This window comes from Mytilus galloprovincialis, chromosome 1 (genome assembly GCF_965363235.1).
Source record: "Mytilus galloprovincialis chromosome 1, xbMytGall1.hap1.1, whole genome shotgun sequence".
Taxonomy (NCBI): Eukaryota; Metazoa; Mollusca; class Bivalvia; order Mytilida; family Mytilidae; genus Mytilus; species Mytilus galloprovincialis.
This window is the reverse complement of record NC_134838.1, coordinates 115,393,909-115,419,463: the sequence shown is the minus strand read 5'-3', so window position 1 is coordinate 115,419,463 and position 25,555 is coordinate 115,393,909. Positions and strand designations below refer to the sequence as shown.

The window sequence follows — 25,555 nt, the reverse complement described above, 5'->3', positions numbered from 1 at the left end:
TTAACTCGTTCTGTCGATAGACGTCTTTTTATATTAAAACCGATCGCAATTTAAACAGAGGAATGTGTACGGAAAGGAGTCATGCCCACTGACCCAAAGAAAGTTAAATATTTAAAGAGTTAGGAATGGGGTTCCACCTAGAATTCACGTAGGAAAATAGGTGAAAAGGTACGAAGTAAAATACCTTCTGTGGAAAGTAAACTTGGAATTGATAGTACAAAAATAAAACACAATAAGTACATTTTTCATACACTTGTATCGAGGATTGGCTATTTTTAAAGTTGAATAACACAGATTACGTAAATTACATATTAAGGGCATTTTACATGTGCAGTTGAATTATTTTTAAAAATAATACTAATACATGTATCAATGAAAACATTGGCAATCGTATCCCTCAGAGCAATCTGCTGTTTGATTATTTCTATGCAGTTATTGAACCATATTATTATTTTACTAGATGCCACAGACCAACAAGTGGACTCCATGTTTCCATCAGCGGCTGCCACTAGTAAATATTTAAAATCTGGCATGACATTAACACAGGTAAGATATAAGATGTGCACATAGCAGCTATTAGCTGATCTCATTACAATATACAGAAAGCTGGTACTTTACTCCTAAGATAAACATGTAGTGGCCTCATTACAGGGTAGGATGAATATAATCACAAGTGGGATCTGTATAAGTGAAAGATTTCTTGATAATACATTAGTTTTATTAGACGACTCTGTTTATCAGACTTAACGTGTTACATAACTTTACAGAGAGATAACTCTGTAAAAATTAGCTTATCACATTGTTAGAGATATATGAAGCTTCTCAATTATCCCAATTAGTGTTAGTCAAACTGCTATATATCCAATGCAAGTTTTTTCGATTAAGTGTGTGGTTCAAGTTGTTTGAATTTTTCATATTTTTGTCAAAGGGTCAAAGTAAATATGTTGTCATTATTTTATGAAAAATAAACAAGCCAAATTACTTTTAGTTAAGGTTTTTGGTACTTGCCTTCGAATGATGTTGACTTGAAAAAAAAACCAAAAGATACTAATCACTGATCACACATTTCAAGTTTTATGAATAAAATAGGCCTGAATGTGGATAAAGGTATATCACACTTGCACAAACAAAAGTAGATACAGGATAAACATCATTGAGGTATTAATACAATCACAGGTGGTACATGTTTTAACAGAAATAACAGGCTTCATCAATCTTGACTTTGATTTTATATTACAGATATACAATGCATTTGTGAATGTATCTGACGAACTTATGTTAGAGAAAGAAGAAAACAAAAGACTGCAGCAATACTTGGATGATATACTTCATGTGAGTTATTCTTTTAAAGATTTTTAAAATACAAGTGGTTTTTTTTAGTAAGAATTTGTTTCCACCCTATTCTTTAGTCTAGTTCTAGTGTTATAGTAATTATTAAATGACAGATGCTCATTGAACAAGAATAAAGTGTTAAAATACAGTTGAAGATATCCACATGGCTTTCAAAATAAAGCATAAACTCACATTGTACAGATAGTATGAAAAGGTTACATACAGGTTGAAAGATCTGAGCAAGACTTGATGGTTCAGATAGTAATTTAATAATGGCTGACAAATATACAATTGGTATCGCTGTAGCGACGTTACGTAACAAGTAATTGTCCCGAAGGTTTGTGCGTGACGTTCCCGGAATAATCACAGATATTACATTCCTCCTTAACTTTGAATTAGAAAATGACTTTATAAATGTAAATTAAAATGTGTAAAATAAAGTTTGTTTACATTAATTAAATTATCACAGTCTCTGTATTGTTCACTAATGTTTTTGTAATAATAAAATATAGATGTTCACTTTCTCAATTTGTATAAATTATAGTCTCTTTAATGTTCACTAAATTGTATCGGTCTCCTGGTTCTTCTGCTTTATGTTTCAGTCCTGGTTTACTGACTTTTCCAAAGTTCTCTTTATCCGCCCCCTCCCGCGCCTGTCTTGCGGGGGGCCCATAATTTTGTATTTCCAATGCCCCCTCCCGCGCATGTCTTGCGGGGGGCCCATTTTCTTCATCTTGTTTCTATTTTCAACATACCCTTTGATTTTCTCCTTGGGTTGTCTGTCTCTTTTATTTATCTCCTGAAATAAGTTTGAGTGATAACTTCTACGAATCTCCTGCTCCTTAGATGTTTTTGTATTTTTCTTTTTTAACTCTGTTATTTGCTGTGTTTTGTTGATGGGTTTTCTTAATAGGTTAACTTCTTTATTGGCTATTTGGCATCCTGGTGTGATTTCGTAATGTTTCTCAGAGTTGAAAATTGGTCCACTGTCCTGTATTCTCAATTGGTTCTTCTTTACAAAAGAACCATCAGTTCTTATCTGTATCATCCCTAGCTCAATCAGAGTGGATTTGCTTAGTAAGGGTGGAGAATTGATTTTTCCTTTTACCACAATGAATTTTGTCTCTGTGCCACATGTTTTGTTTCTTATGATAGTTTTAAATTCTCCCTTGATTGGCAATGAATTTTGCAGTGTGCTCAACTTGATTTTACTCTTTTCTAATACTGGATTGCCGTATGTTTTGCTCTGAAATTTTACAAATTGATTTTCATCCATTACGTTTACATCAGCGCCACTATCAGGTTCCACCTTCACATCTACGTCGTCTATTCTTATTGTCACTGTTTTGTCCATGTCTCTACTGTCTTGTATGGTCTTTACCTTTCGTATTTTCATTATATGTTTGGTCGTTCCTCCAAAATAATCTTCATCTTCATCATAATCTGATATATCTGTATTCGAATCTGTATCAATCGTGTCCTCCGTTGTTTTCTTTACACTTCTTCCTTCTCGTCTAAAATTGCCAGCTCTGTACTGTTGTTTTTTCATTTCCGTTCCGCATACTGATGCAAAATGATTATATTTCTCACAGTTTCTACATTGTTTACCATATGCAGGACATTTGTTTCCCTCACAATGTTCAAATCCACAATAACCACAATTAGACTTGGTTATATAATCCTGTGACCTATTATAGCTTGACCTGTTGCTTTGTATTTTATTGATGGAACTTGTACTTATGTCTCTGTGATCTCCTTTCATATCCTTCATCTGTAAACATGTGTCTTCCATCTGTCCTGCTTCTTCTACAAATTTATCTAAATTCCATCCTTTGCTTATAGCCCTCTTTATCAAATCCTGATTGGTTATGGTTTGAATACAGTGTTCCAATATTCTTTCGTCGCATGTAGCTTCAAACTCACACGCATGTGCCTTTTCTCTCAGTCTCATTACATATGTTACTGTGTATTCATCTCTAAATGGCTTCATTTTTAAAAATAAATACCTGGCATGATGTTTGTTCTTCTTTGGCAAGTAATATTTATTCAATTTGTTCTTTAAGACTTTATACTCATCTTCTCCTTCTTCATCTCTTAGGCTTCTTTCCAATCTTGATATATCTTTTCCTCCATAAATGATTAATGCATCCTTTTTATCTGCAGGTTCTGTTATTCTGAAATATCTAAATTCCCTCTCTATACTTTCCATCCATTCTTCCCAATGTTTTCCTGTAGATATCTGATCATACGACTGTATAAACGGTTGTGATCGTAAATTTCTAGTTTCCGTAATTACTGTTATCTGCTGGGGCTCTCCTCGGTCCATAATCTCTATTTTATCAGTATCTTCTTTTAATTCCTTGTTTTAGCACTATCTTCTTTCAATTCTGTGTTCCGGTAAATTTTCTCTTTATTTACGCTGCTAAACACTGCTTTTTTCTTCGTTTTTAATCCTCGTCGCCATTGAAAGATCTGAGCAAGACTTGATGGTTCAGATAGTAATTTAATAATGGCTGACAAATATACAATTGGTATCGCTGTAGCGACGTTACGTAACAAGTAATTGTCCCGAAGGTTTGTGCGTGACGTTCCCGGAATAATCACAGATATTACACAGGTGATTTTGAAAGACCACTTGAACAAGGAGTAAGATCCAACACTAAGTAAATACCAAAACATGAAACATAATGTCAAATAAATGTGCTGTTTCTGTCTTTGAGGATCAATATTCACAGTTATAATATTTTTACAAGAATGACAAGTATGGTTATCTCTCTCTCAGTTGACATACCTTGATTTAGTACAAAGTTGACTTGTTTTATTAAGGATTCAATCATTTTTATTAAGTTCACTAGTTCTTAGGGATACCATGTAAAACAATAGTGTCTGCGTAGTTATAAATTTTGAATTTGATGTTTATCCTTTGTACAGGAAATAGAAGAAAAGGCACCAGTCCTAAAGAAGCAGAAAGAGGATTATGTTCAGGCTTTACAAAATATTGATCAGTTGACCAAACAGTTAGATAGTTCATTATTGGTATGTACAATATTGTACATTGTATTGACCATTTTAACATTTATATAGTTCAAAATGGTAAATACTCATTGGTCAGGTTCATTTATACATATCAACAGTAGCCATTCTCAGCATTAGATCTTGATTGTTTAAGTGTAAAGAAGTGCTTACATAAGTTATTTTTCTGTAGGCTTGATTAAAGGGAGACATGCATTTTATTCCAAATAGGTTAATTAAAGAGATTGAATTCAACATTTTGTTTTAAATTAAAAAAAAAAAATATTACATTATTCTTATGTTTTTCTGCAGGAAAATCAGAATTTGAGATCAGAGGCAGATGAGAGTATCAGGAAATTTAATCACATGCAGAGAGAAAATCACAAATATCAACAACAAATGTTAGATCTGTCACATCAGGTAGGCTGTGTACCATAAATCTTTGAAGGCTGTTTATAAAAACATTGTTTTCAGTCTTATGAAGGATTCTGTCATACTTATTATACATCAAAATGATTGTTTGTAATAAATTCTTACTCCTTAATCAGTTGTGGTTGTTGAGTTAGTGAATTATTAAACATTTATACATTATCACGGCCCTGCCAAATCACGAACACCCTAAAGTAATCTTTCTGTCCGTCTGTTGGTAACAAATTGTGTCAGCTCTATATCTAGAGAACCATTATGATTTCAAAGTTTATACTTGACATGTATATTAACCAACACCAGAGGGTGTGTCAGAATTTATGAATAACTTCTAAGGTCAAAGGTCAAGGTCAAAAACTTGTTCAGTTGACAACCCCATGTCTTATAGTATCAATAGTGTCTGCTTTATTTCTCCAGAACCGTTATGATTTTATGTCCTCTGGTAAAGTTACAAATTCTTTACCACACGTTATTCACAGCAGGGCTCACAAAGATGACTCGCATCTCAATGATGTCTAGTTTTGTTAGTTTTAGTAAAATTTTACAGTTTATTTTGTCTGTTTATGATACAATGACAATATCATTTATTTACACCTAGGTTCAGTTCTTAGTGAAAGAGATAGAGGAAGTCAAAACTGGAAGAATTGTAAGGTCAGATGATGACAATGTATCATCATCAGAAATCAGTAGTTCATGTGAAGCAATATCATCTAAACTTGTCACTTTTAGGTGAGTAAGAGAAATTGTCATTTCATCAGAGACAATAGTATCTACCTAGTTACATTTGGATCAATAGTAGAACATGTCAGTTCAACATGCTATATCATTTGAAACTAGATACTAGATTAAATATCACATCTTGTTATATTACATCAGTAAAAAGAATTTGTCAGTTCATCCATGTTGTATCATCCAAATTATTCACATGTAGACCATTGATCATAGAATAACTAATTGAAGATTTCAAATATAGAAAAATATTTAACAACTGACAGAACAACACATTAATTAGGGCCCCGCCTTAAGGCGGGTCGCCCTATAGTGATCAGTCTGTCCGTCCGTCCGTCCGTAACACTTTAACTTTTGTGTCCGCTCCATATCTAGAGAACCATTTTGATTTCATACTTTATACTTTACATGTTCATAAACCACCACCAGAGGGCGTGTCATGATGTATGTACAATTTCCTAGGTCAAAGGTCAAGGTAAAAAAACTTTGGTTTCAGTTGACAACCCTGTGTCCTGTGGTGAAGATCGTGTCCGCTCTATATCTTGAGAACCGTTATGATTTCAAAGTTTATACTTGACATGTATATGAACCAACACCAGAGGGTGTGTCATAATTTGTGTACAACTTCCTAGGTCAAAGGTCAAGGTCAAAAACTTTGGTTTCAGTTGACAACCCCATGTCCTATGGTAAAGATTGTGTCCGCTCTATATCTTGAGAACCGTTATCATTTTAAAGTTTATACCTGAAATGTATATAAACCAATATCAGAGGGTATGTCATAATTTATGTACAACTTCCTAGGTCAAAGGTCAAGGTCAAAAACTTTGGTTTCAGTTGACAACCCCATGTCCTATGGTAAAGATCGTGTCCGCTCTATATCTTGAGAACCGTTATCATTTCAAAGTTTATACTTGACATGTATATAAACCAACACCAAAGGGTGTGTCATAATTTATGTGCAACTTCCTAGGTCAAAGGTCAAGGTCAAAAACTTTGGTTTCAGTTGACAACCCCATGTCCTATGGTAAAGATTGTGTCCGCTCTATATCTTGAGAACCATTATCATTTCAAAGTTTATACTTGACATGTTTATAAACCAACACCAAAGGGTGTGTCATAATTTATTTACAACTTCCAAGGTCAAAGGTCAAGGTCAAAAACTTTGATTTCAGTTGACAACCCTATGTCCTATGGTAAAGATACAATTTTTTAATGCACATTATTCACAGCGGGGCCCACAGAGATGGCTCCCATCTCAATGATATCTAGTTAATTCAATCTTTCATCAATTTGCATAGGGCTAGAGTTAATAGTCAGTATTTTTCAGTCCCAATATTTTTCCCTTCTTGAATTTTTTCTATTAGTTATACCTTCATTACATTGACCATGGGCTGTTTAATGGAAATAGTCGGAAAAAAAAACAAGAATCATATTTTTCTACACATTCCCAATATTTGTTTTGATGCAGCTTCAATGTGTTAACAACAAACACTGTTATAAGATTTCAGAGGAGTGAAAATATGTTGTTTTTTTTTTTTTAATTAACTGGAATAACACTGTTTCATTACAACCAATGTAATAAAATAATCAATTCAATACATTTCAATTTTTTTCACTTAGAGATCGTTTTATCATGCAGGGCTACAATACTGTAGTTATGTCTTAATTCACTTCAAAGATGTGTTACCCTCTCTCTCTCTCTGACATCATACATTTCAGCTATAATAGCTTATTTAGCAGAAAAATTGAGATTTTGTTTGTTGGAATAAATGTACCACTATGACAGTGATATGAATTTTATAATAAATGAATATTCTATTTTTAAAATTTCAATATGTTTGTATACATGTCCACAGGGACATTGAAGATCTACAGAGACAGAATCAGAGACTTATAGCTGTGATACGAGAACTGAGTGAGAAGAAAGAAGAAGAAGAAAAATTAGCCACAGAATCAAAGTAAATTATCTGTTGTACTATTTTTTACACAGTTTATTAATTGATGGCTGTTATATGTTTTGTTTTTATTAAAGAGAGTATGGAAAAAGTTTTATTGAAATATTTCATAAGGAATTTTCTAAATTTCAAATATTTGGCAGAATACAAATGATTTAATCTTATTTTTTTGCATAAACATGGGGATAATTTCAAAAAGAATAAGATTTAAATTGTACTGATAGGTTCATGTTTTTTAAAAATCAGTTTCTAGAAATATCTTATTTTTTACAATTACAGAACAAAGGAACTGAAAGATCAACTTAATATTGCACACAATGAATTGAAAGAGCTAAAGATGGCTAGAGATAGACAGCAAGAGATGGTAAGTCATTATTATCAAATGTATTTTTAGAAATGATGTGTTAAAAAATTATGAAACATAGTTAAGATAGATATATAGGAAAGCTCACTAAATAACTACAGACAGCATTAATACATATAGTTTTGTGTGTACTCAATAATATTTTAAGGTCTCAGTAATGGATTGAAAAAGCAATACACAATAGCAAATATAAAAAAGAAGATGTGGTATGATTGCCAATGAGACAACTATCCACAAAAGACCAAAATGAATTTATTTATGTAAAAAAAAAAAATGAATGAAAAACAAATATGTAACACATAAACAAACGACAAAATATAAAATTAAACAAGACACAAAACAACAAAATAAATATGACTATTATTGATATGCTTAAGGTTTTTTTATTGTTATTTGTTATTGTAAATTTAAAATGTAAATTGCTCATCTTATTTTTTGATAGGTTGAAGCTATTGTGAATCAGAGAGATATGTACAAAGTTCTAGCACAAGAGAGTGCAGTGAGTTTTAACTAATCCTTTATCATGGGGTATTTCTGTACATTATTGTAGTTTACAAGATTCAAATATGATTTTTTTTCTTTTATATTGAATGTTTTTTCCATAAAATTTCTTAATATAAAAAAGAAATAAAAAATTCCTTAGTCCATGAACATTGGTTTGGTTCTTGTTGGGTCAAGATTAAGATAGTTTTATTTGAAGAAGATCCATGTTAATCTTTGATGGGAACATTAACTGCTTATTTAGATATTTGTTGAAATTGTAATCACACACAATGTGTGCAAATTTAAAATTGGAATGTTATTATAGGAACAGTGCCATACTTTTTTATGACCACCCCTATGAAATATTATTATAGGGGACATTACCACATTCCTTCATGACCACACCAAAGCCCAGTAGAAGTGTCAGTGCTAATCTTCAGAGTCCGGTAACATCAATGAGGAGTCCAGGTCTAGATAAAACTATGGAAGAAACCAAGGTTGCATTGAAACAGATGACTGAAGATTTCAGTACTTACAAGAAAGAGAGAAGTGAGAATGAAAGGTACATTACACAATCTAGGTTACAGTGTCAAATGAAGCTCTTTAGTTTGTGAAAAAATAACTTTCCTTCATTATATCTAAGCAATTATAGAAAATGACAAATTACAATTTTTATGTTGATTTTATTTGATACTTATTTAATAAGATATTATTTATTTCAGAATGTTAAATGAGCAGATAGATAAAACAAGACAGAATCAAGCTGATACTAGAGTGCAGAATGCTAAATTAGCATCGCAGGTACTGACATAGAAAGTTAAATATCAACTTTTATTCGTAAGGCTTTCTTGGATAACCATATGTTCCTTCTCCTCCTGAAAGTATTTACCTTTTATAAAAATTGGCCTATTTAAGGTAGATAGGTGTCTTCCTCCATCTATGATTTGGAAATACAAAAAAACATGGTCTAAATCTTTAATAAAATGTGCAAATTTTTAGAGAAGTAGGTAAGTAGTAAGCGCTTAAATATAGAAAATGACATGTTTTATCATATTTATGGTTGTATTTTTCAAAAAACTGAAAACTTTTGTTTGATTATTTTTTTTCTAACTTTGCTACATAAGGGGAGGCAACTCAAATGCAAGGGCAGACAATTCATATTAAGGTACTTTTACAATAGAATGTGTTAGGAATTTACCTATTTTATAATGTAGCAAGAAAACGGGTCCAGTGACCCTATTTTTTCTTATTCTTGACTGAAAGCATACTATTAAAGCTATCTTCTCATATGTTATGTCATAAATCTATGATGTAGTTTATGCTTTTTTGCAGAAAATTTGGTTTTCCATGCATAATCTATACAAAATCTCTTAATTTTAAACACCACGTAGTGTGAAAATAAGCCCTGTGACTCATTCCTTTTATTATTATTTTTTTAAAAGCATGATACAAACTACATTTTGGCAAATTATAAAAAAATTCTATGGATTATAATTCAGACACCCCATCTACATTAAACACTTTTTTTGAAGATTCATAGTATAAAGTCAAGTCTGTAATCAATCAGCTTTAATCTTCTTCATTATGCATTGTAATCACATGTAATCAGTAATTGTGCTATTTCTGATTACAAGTAATTGTAATGTAAGTGATTAAAATGCAAAATAAAACTGGTACAATCATGATTAATTTCAGACTGTTATAAGAATGTTTTAACTGTATGTAATTAACTATTTACAGTTAGATTTCCAGGCTGAGAGATATAAAGTTTTACTTAGTAATAATGAAGGTTATAAAAAGGAAATTGCCTCCCTTAGAGAGAAAGTACAGAAATATTCTACGTCTGTAGCCAAGCATGAACAGACAATCAATACACTAAGACAGGTCAGTAACCTATAACATATGATGTAAAGCTTACAGTCCATACACTTCAACAGGTCAGTATCATTTAACATGTACTGTGAAACAGTATGTGTTTCTGTAGTTTGTATGAATTTAAAGACAGTTGAATAAAAATAATTTTTGACATTTCCTTTTTTCGATTGTGAATGAACATCTTTTAGGAGGATTACTAAAATCTTCTTTAAATTATGCAGTATTTAAGTTACTGTGCAGCTGTAACATCATTTCAATGTGTGATAGAGTTCGCCTTTTTATTCAGGCAAACCATGAATTTATTATTAGCCACCATAAATATAGATTAACATTAGCTGGTTTTGCAAACATCTATGTTAATATCTGTTTCTTGGAATTATCAGATAACAATAACATTGCAAATTCCTATTGGGCAGTTAACATGTTTATTACAATTTCATGGTAAACCTAACAAAAGCTCAGACTTTTATCTCATATCTGGATGTAAGGTTTGAGTTAGAAGATCAATATGAAGAATTAGCTATTAGATATTGGTTCTTGTAATATATATCACCAAAATAAGATGTTGAGTATCTTAAAAGACACAGCAACTAAACAACCCTTAAATTCAGAAATTTAAAAGTCACTCCAGGTTCAAAATATCGAATTCAACAAGAGACAATTACCAAGCTCTCAATAGCATGAGTCTATGGAAATTAATTATTTCCCAGATTCATTTAAAGTCTGGTAGAGTAGTTTATCAAAACATGATACATTAAAATACAGTTGACAAAAAACAGAAATGTTACTTATCTCTAAGAGTCTACAATTTATAATTTAGGATGCAATGTCATCACAAGAAAATCTGGCTAGAGCTCAGGCTCAGGCACAGAACTTCAAAATGGAGAAAGAACTTCTTAAGAGTTCAGAAGGTAGATTACTTCAAGAAATAGAGAGTCATAGAAGAGAGCGGCAATCACAGAGCATGTTAATGGCAAACTTGGAGGCTATAAAGGTAAGAATCAATAGACAGTCATCTAATTACATCTTCAATCACAGCATTATTATTCTACAAATACCTTATGTGTATTTTACTCCCTGCAAACAAATTTTATAAGATATCTAGTATTTTCCAGGCAGGCTGTATGGACCAATTTCAGACTTAACAGGCGTAAATTTGTTCAGTTTAAATGTATAAATGGAAAATGCAGTTTGAAAGAAGTGTTTGGTACAATAGCAATATAAAAGGCCAAATCTTTAAGGGTAAACTTAATTTTCCGTCATGCATGATGTGTGATGATCGAATTATACCGAGTTATTCACATTGTATTCAGAGCTCTCTTTTTGTTACAATTCCACTTGTCCCTTATATACTTTATTGTATTTAAAAAAAGATAGAATAATAGCACCTCAACATGCAAAATACTATGACATATAACTGTGAAAGGCTTGTGTTTATGAATATTATCTTATGCCTTTTATTCCAAAAGAGGGTTGTACTTTCAGATTTAACATTATGCATTTAATTTATATTATCAAATTCTTGAAAATTTTAAGAAGAACTGCAAAGCATATTTGAATTGATGTTTATTTTTTCTTTCTTTACAGAATAATTTAGAAAGGTCAGAGTTTGATACAAAGACTAGATACAGTAATAAGATAGAATCACTAGAAATGGAAGTCAATACCTTAAAGAGAAAGCTGAAAGCTGAAGAAGACGAACATGAAGCACTCAATACTCTGTGGGAGGTATTTAATGTTTTTTATTTGCAAGTCAAACACAGATGTATGGTCATATATGTTGATCTTCTGTCCTTGCAAAAATACATGTCATACCATAAATCAAAGTTTGCTATTATAGACTTGTATAAAATTTTACTGAATGATTAGCTGAATGAAGTATAAATTAAGAATCAATAAGAATATTTTATTATTCCAATCAAGGGCCCTTGATGGGCAGCATAACATGTACACATAGGACAATACATCATGATTTGTAACAGAAAAACATTTTTATATAATAAAATGAAACATTAAAAGCAAAAAGTTCAGACAGGTGCTATTATCTTCATTCTATAAAAATCAAATACATTTAGTTCCAGGCAGGATCAGAACCATAAAATCATTACAATTATCATTGTTATTACATACATTAATTAACATTTCGTCTAACATCTAGACATGTAATAATATAGCTCCCTAAATATTTAAGTACAGACAAATTTTCATTAGTAAATAATACTAAACATTATTGATCCACCAAATTGAACAGTCGCAATCTTTGTATACCATTGTATACTGAATACTCTTAAAAATCAAAAGATCATGATTGTCTTTATAGAACTTACTAATGAAATATGGCATTTTGAAAAGGCTTCAAACTTTCTTTAAATTATTTATAGTATGTCAAACTTTATTCCAGAAAATAAAATAAAATAAATTAATTAATTTGCTTTCTAGAAACAGACAAAGAGTTTGAGGTCTCAGTTAGAACAGACCTTAAAGGAACAGGAAAGTTACAAAACTAAATGTACAGCTCTGGAGAAAGAAAAACAACAACTTAAACAGCAGGTTGGTTTTAGAGTTATTATGTTTGTGTGTACTGTGGATTCATTTATTTTCGTGGGTATCAATTTTCGTGGATAGAGAAAAAAAGACGTTTCGTGGTATACGTAAATTCGTGGATCGCTGATTACAACAACAAAAAATTAGATACGTAATTCGTGGATTTCTTTTTGATTTATGAGATCATATAACCTCCTTGGTTTAATCAATAATAAAACAAAACAAAAAAGAAGGAATTCATTGAAAAAGTTTTGAATTGTCGAAATCCTCGCTTGGTCATTCTAGGTTAAAGTGTTCATTGATAACTTCGATAACAATAATGGACAGAGACAACTAATTATTTGTTTGTTTTACAATTTATAAATTCTTTTCTGAATTCTATAAGGCATTCAAAACTTTATGATTGAAAGCTCATTTCCCTAATCACGATATAATAAACAGTGATATAAATATAAGGTGTGAAAATAAATGTTCCTGTCATAAACAATATTACCTACGGGCAATATCCCCGTACTTAATCCTATTGATTTTTAATCACTGGTAAACCAAACTATGACACGGTAATTAACAATTTGCAGTTATTTTCCATGAACAGTTTTAATCAATTTTAAAAAGTAAATTATCACTGATATTCGATATATTTATTATAGATTTAATCAAAATACTTGTATCTTCTTTCAATAAAAAAAAACCACGTGTTATGTTACAGTGTTTACCGCTAGTCAACACTATACTAGAACTGCATAACATAACCGGAAATAAACATCCGACTCCATACACATTTCTCGGGATTATTCTTCGTTGAATTCTTAAATTCGTGGTTCGCTGTGACCCACGAAACCCACGAAAATTGGTATACCACGAATAAAAATGAATCCACAGTATATGTTTAGGGCATAGTAAAACAAAAACATACTTCTCTTAAACTGAGTTTTACTATGCGTATTGTTGTGCATTTGTTTTTTCTACAATGGCTAGAGGTATAGGGGGAGGGTTGAGATCTCAAAAAACATGTTTAATCCCGCCACAATTTTGTGCCTGTCACTAGTCAGGAGCCTCTGGCCTTTGTTAGTCTTGTATGATTTTTAATTTTAGTTTCTTGTGTATAATTCAGAGTTTAGTATGACATCAATTATCACTGAACTAGTACATATTTGTTTAGGGGCCAGCTGAAGGACGCCTCCGAGTGAAGGAGTTTCTCGCTGCATTGAAGATCCATTGATGGCCTTCAGCTGTTGTCTGCTCTGTGGTCGGGTTGTTGTCTCTTTGACACATTCCCCATTTCCATTCTCAATTTTATCTGATGGAAGACTTTTCATAAAATTGAAATACCTTAGTTTATAACACAATAAGAAAGATATTTTAAGAGTTGCTGAATGGAAAACAAAAAAAAAATGTGAAAAAATTATAAATATCTTGAAACTGATACATCAGAGAATTACATTATCTCAAATATGATTGATTCAGAAAATCAGACCAATTTTAAAATAAATATTTTTTGGTGGCAAATATTGTATGGTGGACATTTGCTGTTGGTAAAAGAGATAATAGGGTAGAAGTATTCAGTTGCTGATGGGATTTATTCAATAGTTTGATCTGTAGCAAATTATATATCCTCCCTTCAATTAATCATAGCAGATATTGCTGAACTCATGGATGATGATTTATATGTGGAGTCACAAATAATTGATTGTTGATGAAATCTACCTATGAATTTGTTTCCTGTACCTTTTATGTTACATATTTACAGACTGTAGAATTGGAATACAAATTGAAAACAGCTGAGCAGACTCTAGCCAATCGTGGCACTGTAGCAGGTAAGAAATAACTCTTGAAAAGTGGTTAACATTTCAATTATTTCTAGTGCTGGAATAAATAGCCTTCTTTATTACAACCTATATATGTTTTAGTTATGTCCCTTATGACAGTTAGAATATAGTCTCTTGTGTATTTTTACCTGATAAATTAAATTTATTTTCATACACTTAAATTTCAGTGTTTTTTTAAAAGACTTGAAGTGTATGTACTGATCAAAACTTTTTTAATCTAAGCTGAACATTAAGCATGAAAGCTGAAAATAGTCAGATAATCGCTTAACACTATTAAAGAATATCACAAAATAATGCAGATTTTTTTTTTCTTTTAATAATATGAAAGCCAGTGAATCAAATGCTATCATCCTACAGTTTTATACTGCTGTACCAAATCTCAGTAGGATATGCTTTTCCTTGTTTTATACCTTATTGAAGATATCTATTTGTTATAGGAATGCCTACAATACCATCTCTGGAGTCCAGTACTGCAGACCAGGAAACTATTAAAGACCTTAGGTTGACTATTGAACAATGTAACCAAGAAATCAAAAGTATGTTTTTACCTATGTATTATTACTGAATAGTAAACATATCAAACTTCTATCAGTTTTAAAACAAACATTGCTCATTTACAAATGTATAAACATAATCACATCATTTATAGTTTTATTATTGGAAGCAAAGATTTTGGCTAATATAGTCAAACTGGATTTTAGCTCAAACAGAAGAGAAAAAATGAAAATGTTAAAAAAACACCAACTCAACACACAGTAATTAGAAAAGAATATCAAAATTGTATCAGTATGACTATATTTTTTAATAATTTAAAGGTTGTAATTATATGAATAATATTTACAGACTTACAAGATCAGTTACAACATATCAGAGAACAAAAACAACAGTATATGTCTATATCAGAAGGGCTACAGAAAACTGTGGCAGAACACACTGATGTAAGTTTGTAATAAGTTTATATTAGAAGGACTACAGAAAGCTGTGGCAATACATATTGATGTAAGTTTGTAATATGTCTATATCAGAAGGGCTACAGAAAACTGTGGCAGAACACACTGATGTAAGTTTGTAATAAGTTTATATTAGAAGGACTACAGAAAGCTGTGGCAATACATACAATGAAAGTTTGTAGATGACATCCTCCAATGAACACATCGGTGTGATCATTTCTCACACCTTGACATACACTTGTACATGCTTCAGATTGGGTGTATGCAATGTTTATCAACAGCCTTTGTTAAACTACTTAACTTTGGACAAATTAGAGTTCTGAAATTAGAGTTTTGAACTTTTAAGTCTTGATTTCGATGCTTATTCATAGCCAATATGAACTTTAATCGATCTTTTTTATATATATCTAGGATTTATAGTGAATAGGACTCATTCCAACAAATTCCCCAATTTAATAGACTTATCTAACTAGTTTGATGCCCAAGTGACAAGAGTTTTGTTTGAAAACTTCCCTGATTTTTATACGCCCGTCGTCTTTTAGACGGGACGTATTATGGTATACCGTTGTCCGTCCGTCCGTCCGTCCGTCCGTCCGTCGTCCACACTTCGGACAATAACTCAAAAACACTTTCACCAATTTCCATGAAACTTAAGTGAATTGTTTATATCTATTGACGTAAGCTCCCTTTCGTTTTTTTTTAATTTCAGATATTAAGTTTTTGATTTATGGGGCTTTATTCATAAAAAAGGGGGGATTTTCAACACTTCGGACAATAACTCAAAAAGGCTTTCACCAATGTCCATGAAACTTTGGTGAATTGTTTATATCTATTGATGTAAGCTCCCTTTCAATTTTTATAAATTTCAGATTTTAAGTTTTGGATTTATGGGGCTTTATTCATAAAAAAAAGGGGGATTTTCAACACTTCGGACAATAACTCAAAAAGGCTTTCACCAATGTCCATGAAACTTTGGTGAATTGTTTATATCTATTGATGTAAGCTCCCTTTCAATTTTTATAAATTTCAGATTTTAAGTTTTGGATTTATGGGGCTTTATTCATAAAAAAAGGGGGATTTTCAACAGTTCGGACAATAACTCAAAAAGGCTTTCACCAATGTCCATGAAACTTTGGTGAATTGTTTATATCTATTGATGTAAGCTCCCTTTCAATTTTTATAAATTTCAGATTTTAAGTTTTGGATTTATGGGGCTTTGTTCATAAAAAAAGGGGGATTTTCAACACTTCGGACAATAACTCAAAAAGGCTTTCACCAATGTCCATGAAACTTTGGTGAATTGTTTATATCTATTGATGTAAGCTCCCTTTCAATTTTTATAAATTTCAGATTTTACATTTCCGTGTTGTGAATTTTTATGCTTAAAAAAGGGGGATTTTCCAATTTTGGGACAATAACTAACACTTTCACAAAATTTTATGCAACTTTGATAAATTGTTTATATCTATTGACATAAGCTCCCTTTCCATTTTTATAAATTTTAGATTTTACGTTTTCTTAAGTAATGAATTTTTATACTTAAAAAAGGGGGATTTTATGAAACTTTGGTGAATATATTAATGTAACATCCCTTTTGATTTGTATATATATTTCTAGTTGATCATATAAATTCATTTAAAGCATAAAAGACAAGTTAAAAGAGCAACGGGTGTATCATGCGCTAAAGCGCAGCCCTTTATTATCTATATGTTATAAATTATTTGCAGGTTGCCAAAGAGTTTGAACAAAGTCGTCAACAAATTATGGAAGGTATGTTTTTGTTATGAAATGCAGTACACACATTAATTACAAAATAAACAAAGACTATTTTATTACAAAGTGTTTATAAATATGAAAAAAAATATGTATGTCAATGTATATTGAAAGCAAAATTTATTCTTTCTAAAAAACTGTCAAATGAAGATATTTTCAGTGTTTGTTTTATAACTTTACCTAGTTGTCAAAGGTATTCCTATCTGTACTTTATACTTAACAGAGATGCAGAGGGCTAAGCAGTTAGCAGAAAGATTACAGAAGGAGAAACAGCAATTAATGAATGAAAATATCAGATTATCAGAGGACAGCCATACTCAGGTAGGCAACAATTTATTTTTATGCCCCACCTACGATAGTATGTACTTTATGTTTTCTGGTGTGTGCCTCCGTTCGTCCGTCCGTCCGGTTAAAGTTTTTGGTCGAGGTAGTTTTTGATGAAGCTGAAGTCCACCAAGTTGAAACTTAATACACATGTTCCCAATGATATGATCTTTCTAATTTTAATGCCAAATTATAGTTTTGACCCCAATTTCATGGTCCACTGAACATAGAAAATGATAGTGCAAAATTCAGGTTAAAGTTTTTGGTCAAGGTAGTTTTTGATGAAGTTAAAGTTACATCAACTTGAAACTTAGTACACATGTTCCCTATGATATGATCTTTCTAATTTTAATTCCAAATTAAAGTTTTGACCCCAATTTCACGGTCCACTGAACATAGAAAATGATAGTGGGAGTGGGACATCCGTGTACTATGAACACATTCTTGTTTAATCAGAAAATATCTCACAGTTGAGTTTGTAACAATAATAGTATTTGGAAAGTTTTTTTTTGTTTATTTTGGAGGGGATTTTTTTTTTATATAAAGAAATTTAATTGACACTATAAGAATTTCTTAACTACAAGTGTGGGTTTAAAATCTGTGTATTAAAGGATTACCTTAAAGAACAACGGATAAATATGATGATACTGTTCATAATTTGTGTAATGTGTACCACAAAATAAAGATGTACAGTGATTTTTGTGAACTTTATTGTCACCTAGCTCAGCCGCTTTTCAACATTTTGTGGACGATTATACAATTAGGAAATGCCATATAATTAATTGTTGAAATTTTTTGTCTAGAATGCTGATATAAGAAAGAAATTAGATGAGACACAAATTGAGTTACAGGAAGCTGTAGAAAGGAGAGAAGTGGCCATTTGTAATGAGATGGTTGCCGTGGAAGAAAGTTCTGTACAGAGTAAATTAGCTGCTGAGGTGATTAATTATCCCTAAATATTGATAACATATACACAATCTCTTATCATATCACAAAAGAGTGAAAAGAACAGATCTTTGAAAACTACTCTAATATCTAGCTATAAGACCATTAGGATACAAAAAATCAATGAATCAATGCAAACATAAATAATCTACAAGGTATTAAAGATACTGATTGAGAAATGTTTGCCATACACTGCCTTAGCACATAAAGGATAAAAAGTGGTAAATTATGTGAGAATCCAATATATATATAGATTATTTTATATGTTCTTAAGTAGTTACTTCTGTTATCACTAGCCAGTCAACACTGAGGTTGTGAGTTAGAACCCCGCTCGTGCTGGTGCACTCGACTCCAATCTTAATTGACTAGGATTGTCAGTTTTCCTATCAAAGGTCGGTGGTTTTCTCTGTGCACTCTGGCTTCCTACACCTACGCCACAAAATAGCCTAAATACAGTGCTAAAAAGTGGCGTTAAAACACCCAAAAGAAAAAAAAAGAAAATGCAATGCCTGAGGTCTTATATGGGCTGCGGAATGATACTTTTATAGTCAACAAAACTTATATTTAATTGCAGTCTCATATGGCAGCTGAACAATGTTGACGAAAATTTGTATTATAGCTGACTATGTGGTATGGGCTTTGCTCATTGGTGTAGGCTGTAATGTGACCTATAGTTGTTAATTTCTATGTCATTTGGATGAGTGTGAAGAGTTGTCTCATTGGCAATCACACCACATCTTCGTTTTTATATATGTGGTATATATTAGTGCTTGATTTAAATTTTCATGATTGAATCGTAAGCTAGGACAAGGACTTGATATTTTGAATACATATGACATTTGTAATACCATGAAGTGTTTTCATAAAATATTGTTATATTACAGACTCAGGATAAGTACCAGAGAGAGTTGATATTACATGCTGCTGATGTAGAAACGCTGACTGTTGTCAAAAGACAGGTAAGAATCATCATTAGTTTATCAATGCTGAAAGATCATAAATAAATGCATAAAAACAGAAAATATTGTCATTATTACAACTTAATTTGGATGTTTCAATAGGAGTGAAGTCAGTTTATCTGTTCATATAATAATGTTTCAGAATGTACTTGAAAAATAAACAAAGGACAAGGTACGATAAGCATCAGAGAACGGCCCCCTAATTTCGTTCAAATTAAAAGTGACCTGCCATTAATTATAATACATTATTTTTAAAGTTTAAAACCTATATTTTTGTAAACATCAATAGATTTTTCAACTTCCGCTGATATTATTCATGCTCTGTTGCTGTAAAGACCTCAAGATTCGCGAAAAGGCCAGAAAAATGGCAGTTTCTAAACCTTTTTCTGTATTTTAAACTATGAGCGTACCTACGACCCACGATCATATTTATACCAGACATTCCTTGAACATAAATGTTGATGCAGTTCAAATATTTTAGTGGGTCGTAAGTACACTCATAGTTAAAAATTCAAAAAAGTGACAAAAATCGTCGGTAGTTTTCATTGAATCATCGAAATTTTTAACCGAATTGCGGACCGGAGATGATTTCCGGTATTTACTGGATCCGACGGAAATGTATTCATGGTACGCTATAATAATGGCTAGTTTCTTCAGGACAAAAAATAAACATATTTGAGACAGGAAAACAGGATATTCCTGTATAATTCATTATTCTTGAATTTAAAGTGACATTTTAGCAGACCGTCTAAATTTGACCCAAATTAGACGGAACTGTAACAAACTTCAGAGAAATTCTGGGAACGTAATTGTGAATGAATATAATAACTGGTTCATACTCAAACAGTGCATATACTTATTTTGTTTCATAATTGACGAAATCGTCGCCTGGAATGTTTTAATCTCCGATGACACTTTTGTGAAAAGTGCTTTCTTTCACGTCCGCATTTCTACCAAGTATGGCATGCCAAGTTAACATTTTAGACAATCATTTAATATAAATACAGATGGCGATGGCGAAATAAACTACAGAACTGTGAATAATAACATACATTGTAATTCATATGACATAAGAAGACACCATGTGACAATTTTAATTAGTTAATTGTGTAAGTATAACAATAATCAAGATTAAACAAAACTATCCAACACTTTTATGATCTAAATTATGTATCTTGAGTTATGTTTTGGTCATGGTGTTGAATTTATTGGACTTATTATTTGTAATTGTCACCCGTCTTCCCGTTATTCTATCTTGACGACAACGGGTGCTACTTCGTATTTCTTGTTTGCAAATCATTCTCTACATATCTTTTCATTAAAATTTGCATGCATAAAGTATTTGTCACTGGACGGTCAGGAAACAACATTCAATCAATCATATGTCTTCTTAAATAACAGCACTACATGTAGAATGAATTTAAACATATTCAAAAGAATAAAAATAAGTATTGAATATGAAAGGAATAAAACTCATCATAATTAAAGACATCTTGATTGTAAGACGTGTGTTTCGCATACAAAAGACTCATCAGTGACGGTCGAATAAAAGGCTCAATATTCCGTTTTTTTTTTTGCGATATACAGCTAATAAAGGTTATTTATTCCTGAATATATTATCCGTAGTTTTTGCAAACAATATAAAGTTTTGTAAACAGTTAATTCATATAATTGACTATTTTAATAATAATTCATGTTTACACAAAGTGCTAACTTTTGGACATCGTGTTGCTGCATGGGTTGTTTGTTTCATTAATTTTTATTGTGCTATAGCTAAAAAGGTTACAGTCCACAGGAAGACATATTACCCTAACTTGACACTCCGATCCAACTAGTCTTTGTTCGTACCCCTTAATGCCAATTGATTAACGGAAATCAGCAAATACCAATTTTTGAGTCTTAGGTTTGACCAGGCCGGTGTCAGAACCCACGATATCAGGCGTTTTAATTCATTTATTATATTTATTTAATTGTACAATGAATTAATAAAAGGGTGCATACTGTAAGAATCCATCTTATATGAATCCACGCTTAAACATACACATCCACCCAAAAGAAATAACTTTTGCAACATATATAGAAATAAGAAGATGTGGTATGAGTGCCAATGATACTACTCTCCTTCCAGGACACAACATGTAAAAAGTAAACAATTATAGGTCAAAGTACGACCTTTAACACAGAGCTTTGGCTTACACCGACCAGCAAGCTATCAAGGACACACAAGTGACTAATGTAGAAATTCAAACAGGAAAACCAACGGTTTAATATTTATATAAAAAAAACTAGAAACGAGGAACACGTATGAACCACAACAACCACCGAACAGGTTCCTTACTTGTTGCAAACAAACACAGCATGTGAAAACGTTTTAAACAGGCGACAACCTTCACCCTAACCCGAACTTATATACTTTTATTAGTAACTTGCATGTCCAATTATAACTGTAGTTCATTTTGATAAACAAATTACAAAAACACAAAAACAAAACGAAACAATACAAAATGCAACTTAATCACATACATGCATTTTACATGATATTTCACAAATCATTTGACACTGACAGGAAAGTGAAAACATTTTTCGTCATTGCCAGTATCCACATCATAATTACAGATAACAAAAATGTTCCGTAGATATAGGAAGATGTGGTGTGAGTGCCAATGATACAACTCTCCATCCAAATAACAATTTATAAAAGTAAACCATAATAGGTCAATGTACTGCTTTGAACACGGGGCCTTGGCTCACACCGAACAACAAGCTATAAAGGGCCCCAAAATTACTACTGTAAAACCATTCAAACCATAGTCCATTTCATCGTGAAAGAAACATCAGTTTATTCTGTTCTCAGTTTTCACTTGTCTTTGTCAATTTTTCCTGGCTTCCAAGATGAAATGAATGGATACATTATGTTAAACATAACTATTCTTCTTCTTTTTTGGAATTTTATTCTCATACACACTTGTCCGGGTCTACACTTATTTAGTTTTTATACATTGACTTATGATATTTGGCATACAGTGTATAGCCATGACTCAGATATCATAACAGTCTAATATCATTATGACATTTACCGTTGATCTCAAGGTACAATTAATTGACCTTTAACTTTCATGGTTAAATGATTGTTCAACCCTTAAACCATATATATATATATATATATTCTTACAGGCTATGCCATTTTTTTTACTGCACAATAGGATTAATTTCTTAGGTCAATTAATGCCTTGTTAATAACTTCAAAAATGATTTAAACCCCCCCCCCCCCCCCCCCCCGCCTTTGCCTTGATAAGTCGTTTCTAATTCACTATAGGTTTTGTACCCATGCAGAGGACACATTCCCATTCCAACCCCTACATCATATTAATTCGTAATTGCCTGGATTAGACATCAGGGCTTTCCATTGAAATTGAAGTAGAAGGCTCAATTAAAATTATAGGCGGCTATAACATGCGTTCGGCGAAGCCGGACGCCCACCAAGCTGTAAGCTTGGTGCCTTCCGGCAGGGGGTCTGGGGGCCGCTCAAGGCCCCCAGAAGCTCTGGCATAAATAGAGCAGAATCCTGCATTCTCGCAATCTCCTGGCACCTAATTAAATTTAATCTTTCAAATGACAATTTTTTATGTATGAAATTAAAGAAAGAAAAAAAAAAACTCAAAGAAATTTCATATTTTTTTTATGTTAGTTTTTTATTTTCATTACCTTATGCTTAAAATTCATTTACTTTTAAAGGAGTTTTATTTAAATGATCATCCGTTTGTTAGAAATCTTAATCGATTTATTTTGCATAACTACGTGCATTTGTAAACAAATGACCCCCCTTTTCTCTCTAAAGACTGTTATGCGTATTTAAATCATACAATTATTTCTCAAGCATTGACAGAAAATTGATATATCCTCTGATTTTCTCTTTTTTTTTGTAAACTGTTCAATAAGTCGGATACATAAATCATTTGGAAATGTTATTTATTTGAGGTCCAGTCGACAATATTCTACTTTCGTTATTGACCTTGATTCTCTGAACACCACGTGGGCTTTGAAAAATGAACTTCAAAAGATACTTGTTTTCCAGATTCTGAACAATATGATCTACTACACTTTCTTTAATTTGAGTAATATTATTCCATAACATAAGATTGTCATCCTATCTGATTGTCTTCACGTTTTAAAAGCCAAAAAAAGCCAGAGTTAATGACCATCGGAACGTCTCTATTGTTATCGTTCAATGACCACCGGAACGTCTCTCTTGTTATCTTTAAAAGAAAAGATGCATTCTGACTTTAAATATAGACAACCAATCAGTGACCTGAATTCATGTGAACTATATTTAGCCCAAGGTAAACACTGACTTTCATCCTTGTTTATCGTGACCGCGACTTTGCGACAATATACGTCTCTCGGCTGCCTGTAAACATTTGAAAAAGATATTTTTTTCTTTTTGAATTTATATTTTTGTCAGTGAAGTAGCCGGCACTTGAAGCCACCGTAAGCGGCGGATTTCCGCCGGCTACCGGCTTCAATGGAAAGCCCTGAGACATTTTATTCCACACAATGTGACATGTCTGTATGTGGTACAAGTCACGTCTCTTTGATTCCATTAACTGTTAAGTATCTTTGAAAGCTGTTCAAACTCATCTCAAATTATTAAATCCTATATATTCTTGTTTTCATGAAAAAACTTTCACATTGAAAGTCAAACAAAGGTGTTGTAGTGGTCTACAATTTAAAAAAAAAATGTTTGCTGTTGCTAAGCAAGATGTGGGATTCTATACTCGATATAGAATTCGTCCAAAAAATAATGATAATCTAGATGTTTATATTATAGTGTAACACCGTATTAGGAAGTATATTCCTAAAAAATAACTAAGTTCATACTCCAAAAAATATAAAGAACCTATTATTGCATGGTTGATATGCACTTGTTATGTATCTTAGTTGTTGATCAGCGTGTAGTGACCTACAATTGAACTAAGTGTTCATTTCTTACTAAACATGTTCACAAACAGACAATCTGCATTGCATTCAATTTAATTTGTTCAATATAATGACTAATTGATTTGTAGTTGGCTTTAATTCAAACATGTTTTGCTGTTGCTTATCAACACTTGTGTTGCTATGCTCAATACGAAATTTGTAAAGAATAAAAAAAGATGTATATGAAAAAATATTGGAATGAAACTCCAAATGGAAAAAAAAAATCTTCAAACAACTGCTTAATTCATACTTCAGAGTGGCAAGCACCAATTTTTTAACCGTTGCTAGGCAACATTTCTGTTGCCAAGGTTGTTTTAAACATATAATAAACAAATTCAAAGGGTATTTTCATTTGTGACTTCAAGTTCTTCTTGGACAAACAATATTATTTGCAAATATTTCAATTTTTACTGATAAAGCAATTATTAGGTGATAATTTTCATTCTTAATAAAAACCGTTGCTAGGCAACCTTCCTTTCACCGGAACACAATAAAATCATTATTTTTTCAAGTGTCTACACTAAGACCATCATTGATATCAATATAAACTTATTTGGAGAGGGGGCCAAAAATAGCCCTTATCATACCTTGTCCTTTTAGTGCAGTTTTTGCCTGTTAGAATGAGATTTATTCCTGATTATGCCTGAAATATTTGTCATCATTAAATGTCAACTGTATTTTCATGATTCACTAAAACTATATTTTAGCTTGAAGAGTTTAACACCAGACTGGCTACAGAAAGAGATATCAGAATTCAAGCAGAAAGAAAATTGGAAGAACATTTGGTAATTATAATCTATGTAATGTTATTAGAGCAGTATAGCTATACAGTCGATTCCACTTAATTGCATACCGCTTAATAGCATAATTTGGTTAATTGCATACTTTTCTCCTGCACAAAACCATTTCCCATTCATTTAATGTTAAATTGTACGGTTATATGCATAGCCCCACAAGTGGCATTTCGGTTAATTGCATAGAAAATAATCGCCAGCTAGATATGCTGAGTTAAAACTAATGAGATTTTTGACCGGAAACAGCAATTTGGTAAGTATATTTTTCTTGAATGCATCATAAT

At 31.8% G+C, this 25,555-nt stretch overlaps 1 protein-coding gene across 2 annotated transcripts in view; it reads left to right on the top strand.

Annotated features, from left to right (window-relative positions):
* LOC143052752 (nucleoprotein TPR-like) overlaps positions 1–25,555 on the top strand; it is an 87,733-nt gene that overhangs the window by 19,946 nt on the left and 42,232 nt on the right. For both annotated transcript variants that reach the window (XM_076225869.1, XM_076225862.1), the window contains exons 11-32: positions 461–546; positions 1,240–1,332; positions 4,264–4,368; positions 4,657–4,764; positions 5,369–5,499; positions 7,356–7,457; positions 7,734–7,818; positions 8,261–8,317; positions 8,676–8,863; positions 9,024–9,102; positions 10,042–10,185; positions 10,997–11,170; positions 11,764–11,904; positions 12,616–12,726; positions 14,471–14,537; positions 14,987–15,085; positions 15,393–15,487; positions 17,227–17,269; positions 17,496–17,593; positions 18,400–18,534; positions 19,426–19,500; positions 25,185–25,262. In XM_076225869.1, the coding sequence (XP_076081984.1) occupies positions 461–546; positions 1,240–1,332; positions 4,264–4,368; positions 4,657–4,764; positions 5,369–5,499; positions 7,356–7,457; positions 7,734–7,818; positions 8,261–8,317; positions 8,676–8,863; positions 9,024–9,102; positions 10,042–10,185; positions 10,997–11,170; positions 11,764–11,904; positions 12,616–12,726; positions 14,471–14,537; positions 14,987–15,085; positions 15,393–15,487; positions 17,227–17,269; positions 17,496–17,593; positions 18,400–18,534; positions 19,426–19,500; positions 25,185–25,262 (2,294 nt within the window). The remainder of the gene's footprint in view (positions 1–460; positions 547–1,239; positions 1,333–4,263; positions 4,369–4,656; positions 4,765–5,368; positions 5,500–7,355; positions 7,458–7,733; positions 7,819–8,260; positions 8,318–8,675; positions 8,864–9,023; positions 9,103–10,041; positions 10,186–10,996; positions 11,171–11,763; positions 11,905–12,615; positions 12,727–14,470; positions 14,538–14,986; positions 15,086–15,392; positions 15,488–17,226; positions 17,270–17,495; positions 17,594–18,399; positions 18,535–19,425; positions 19,501–25,184; positions 25,263–25,555) is intronic.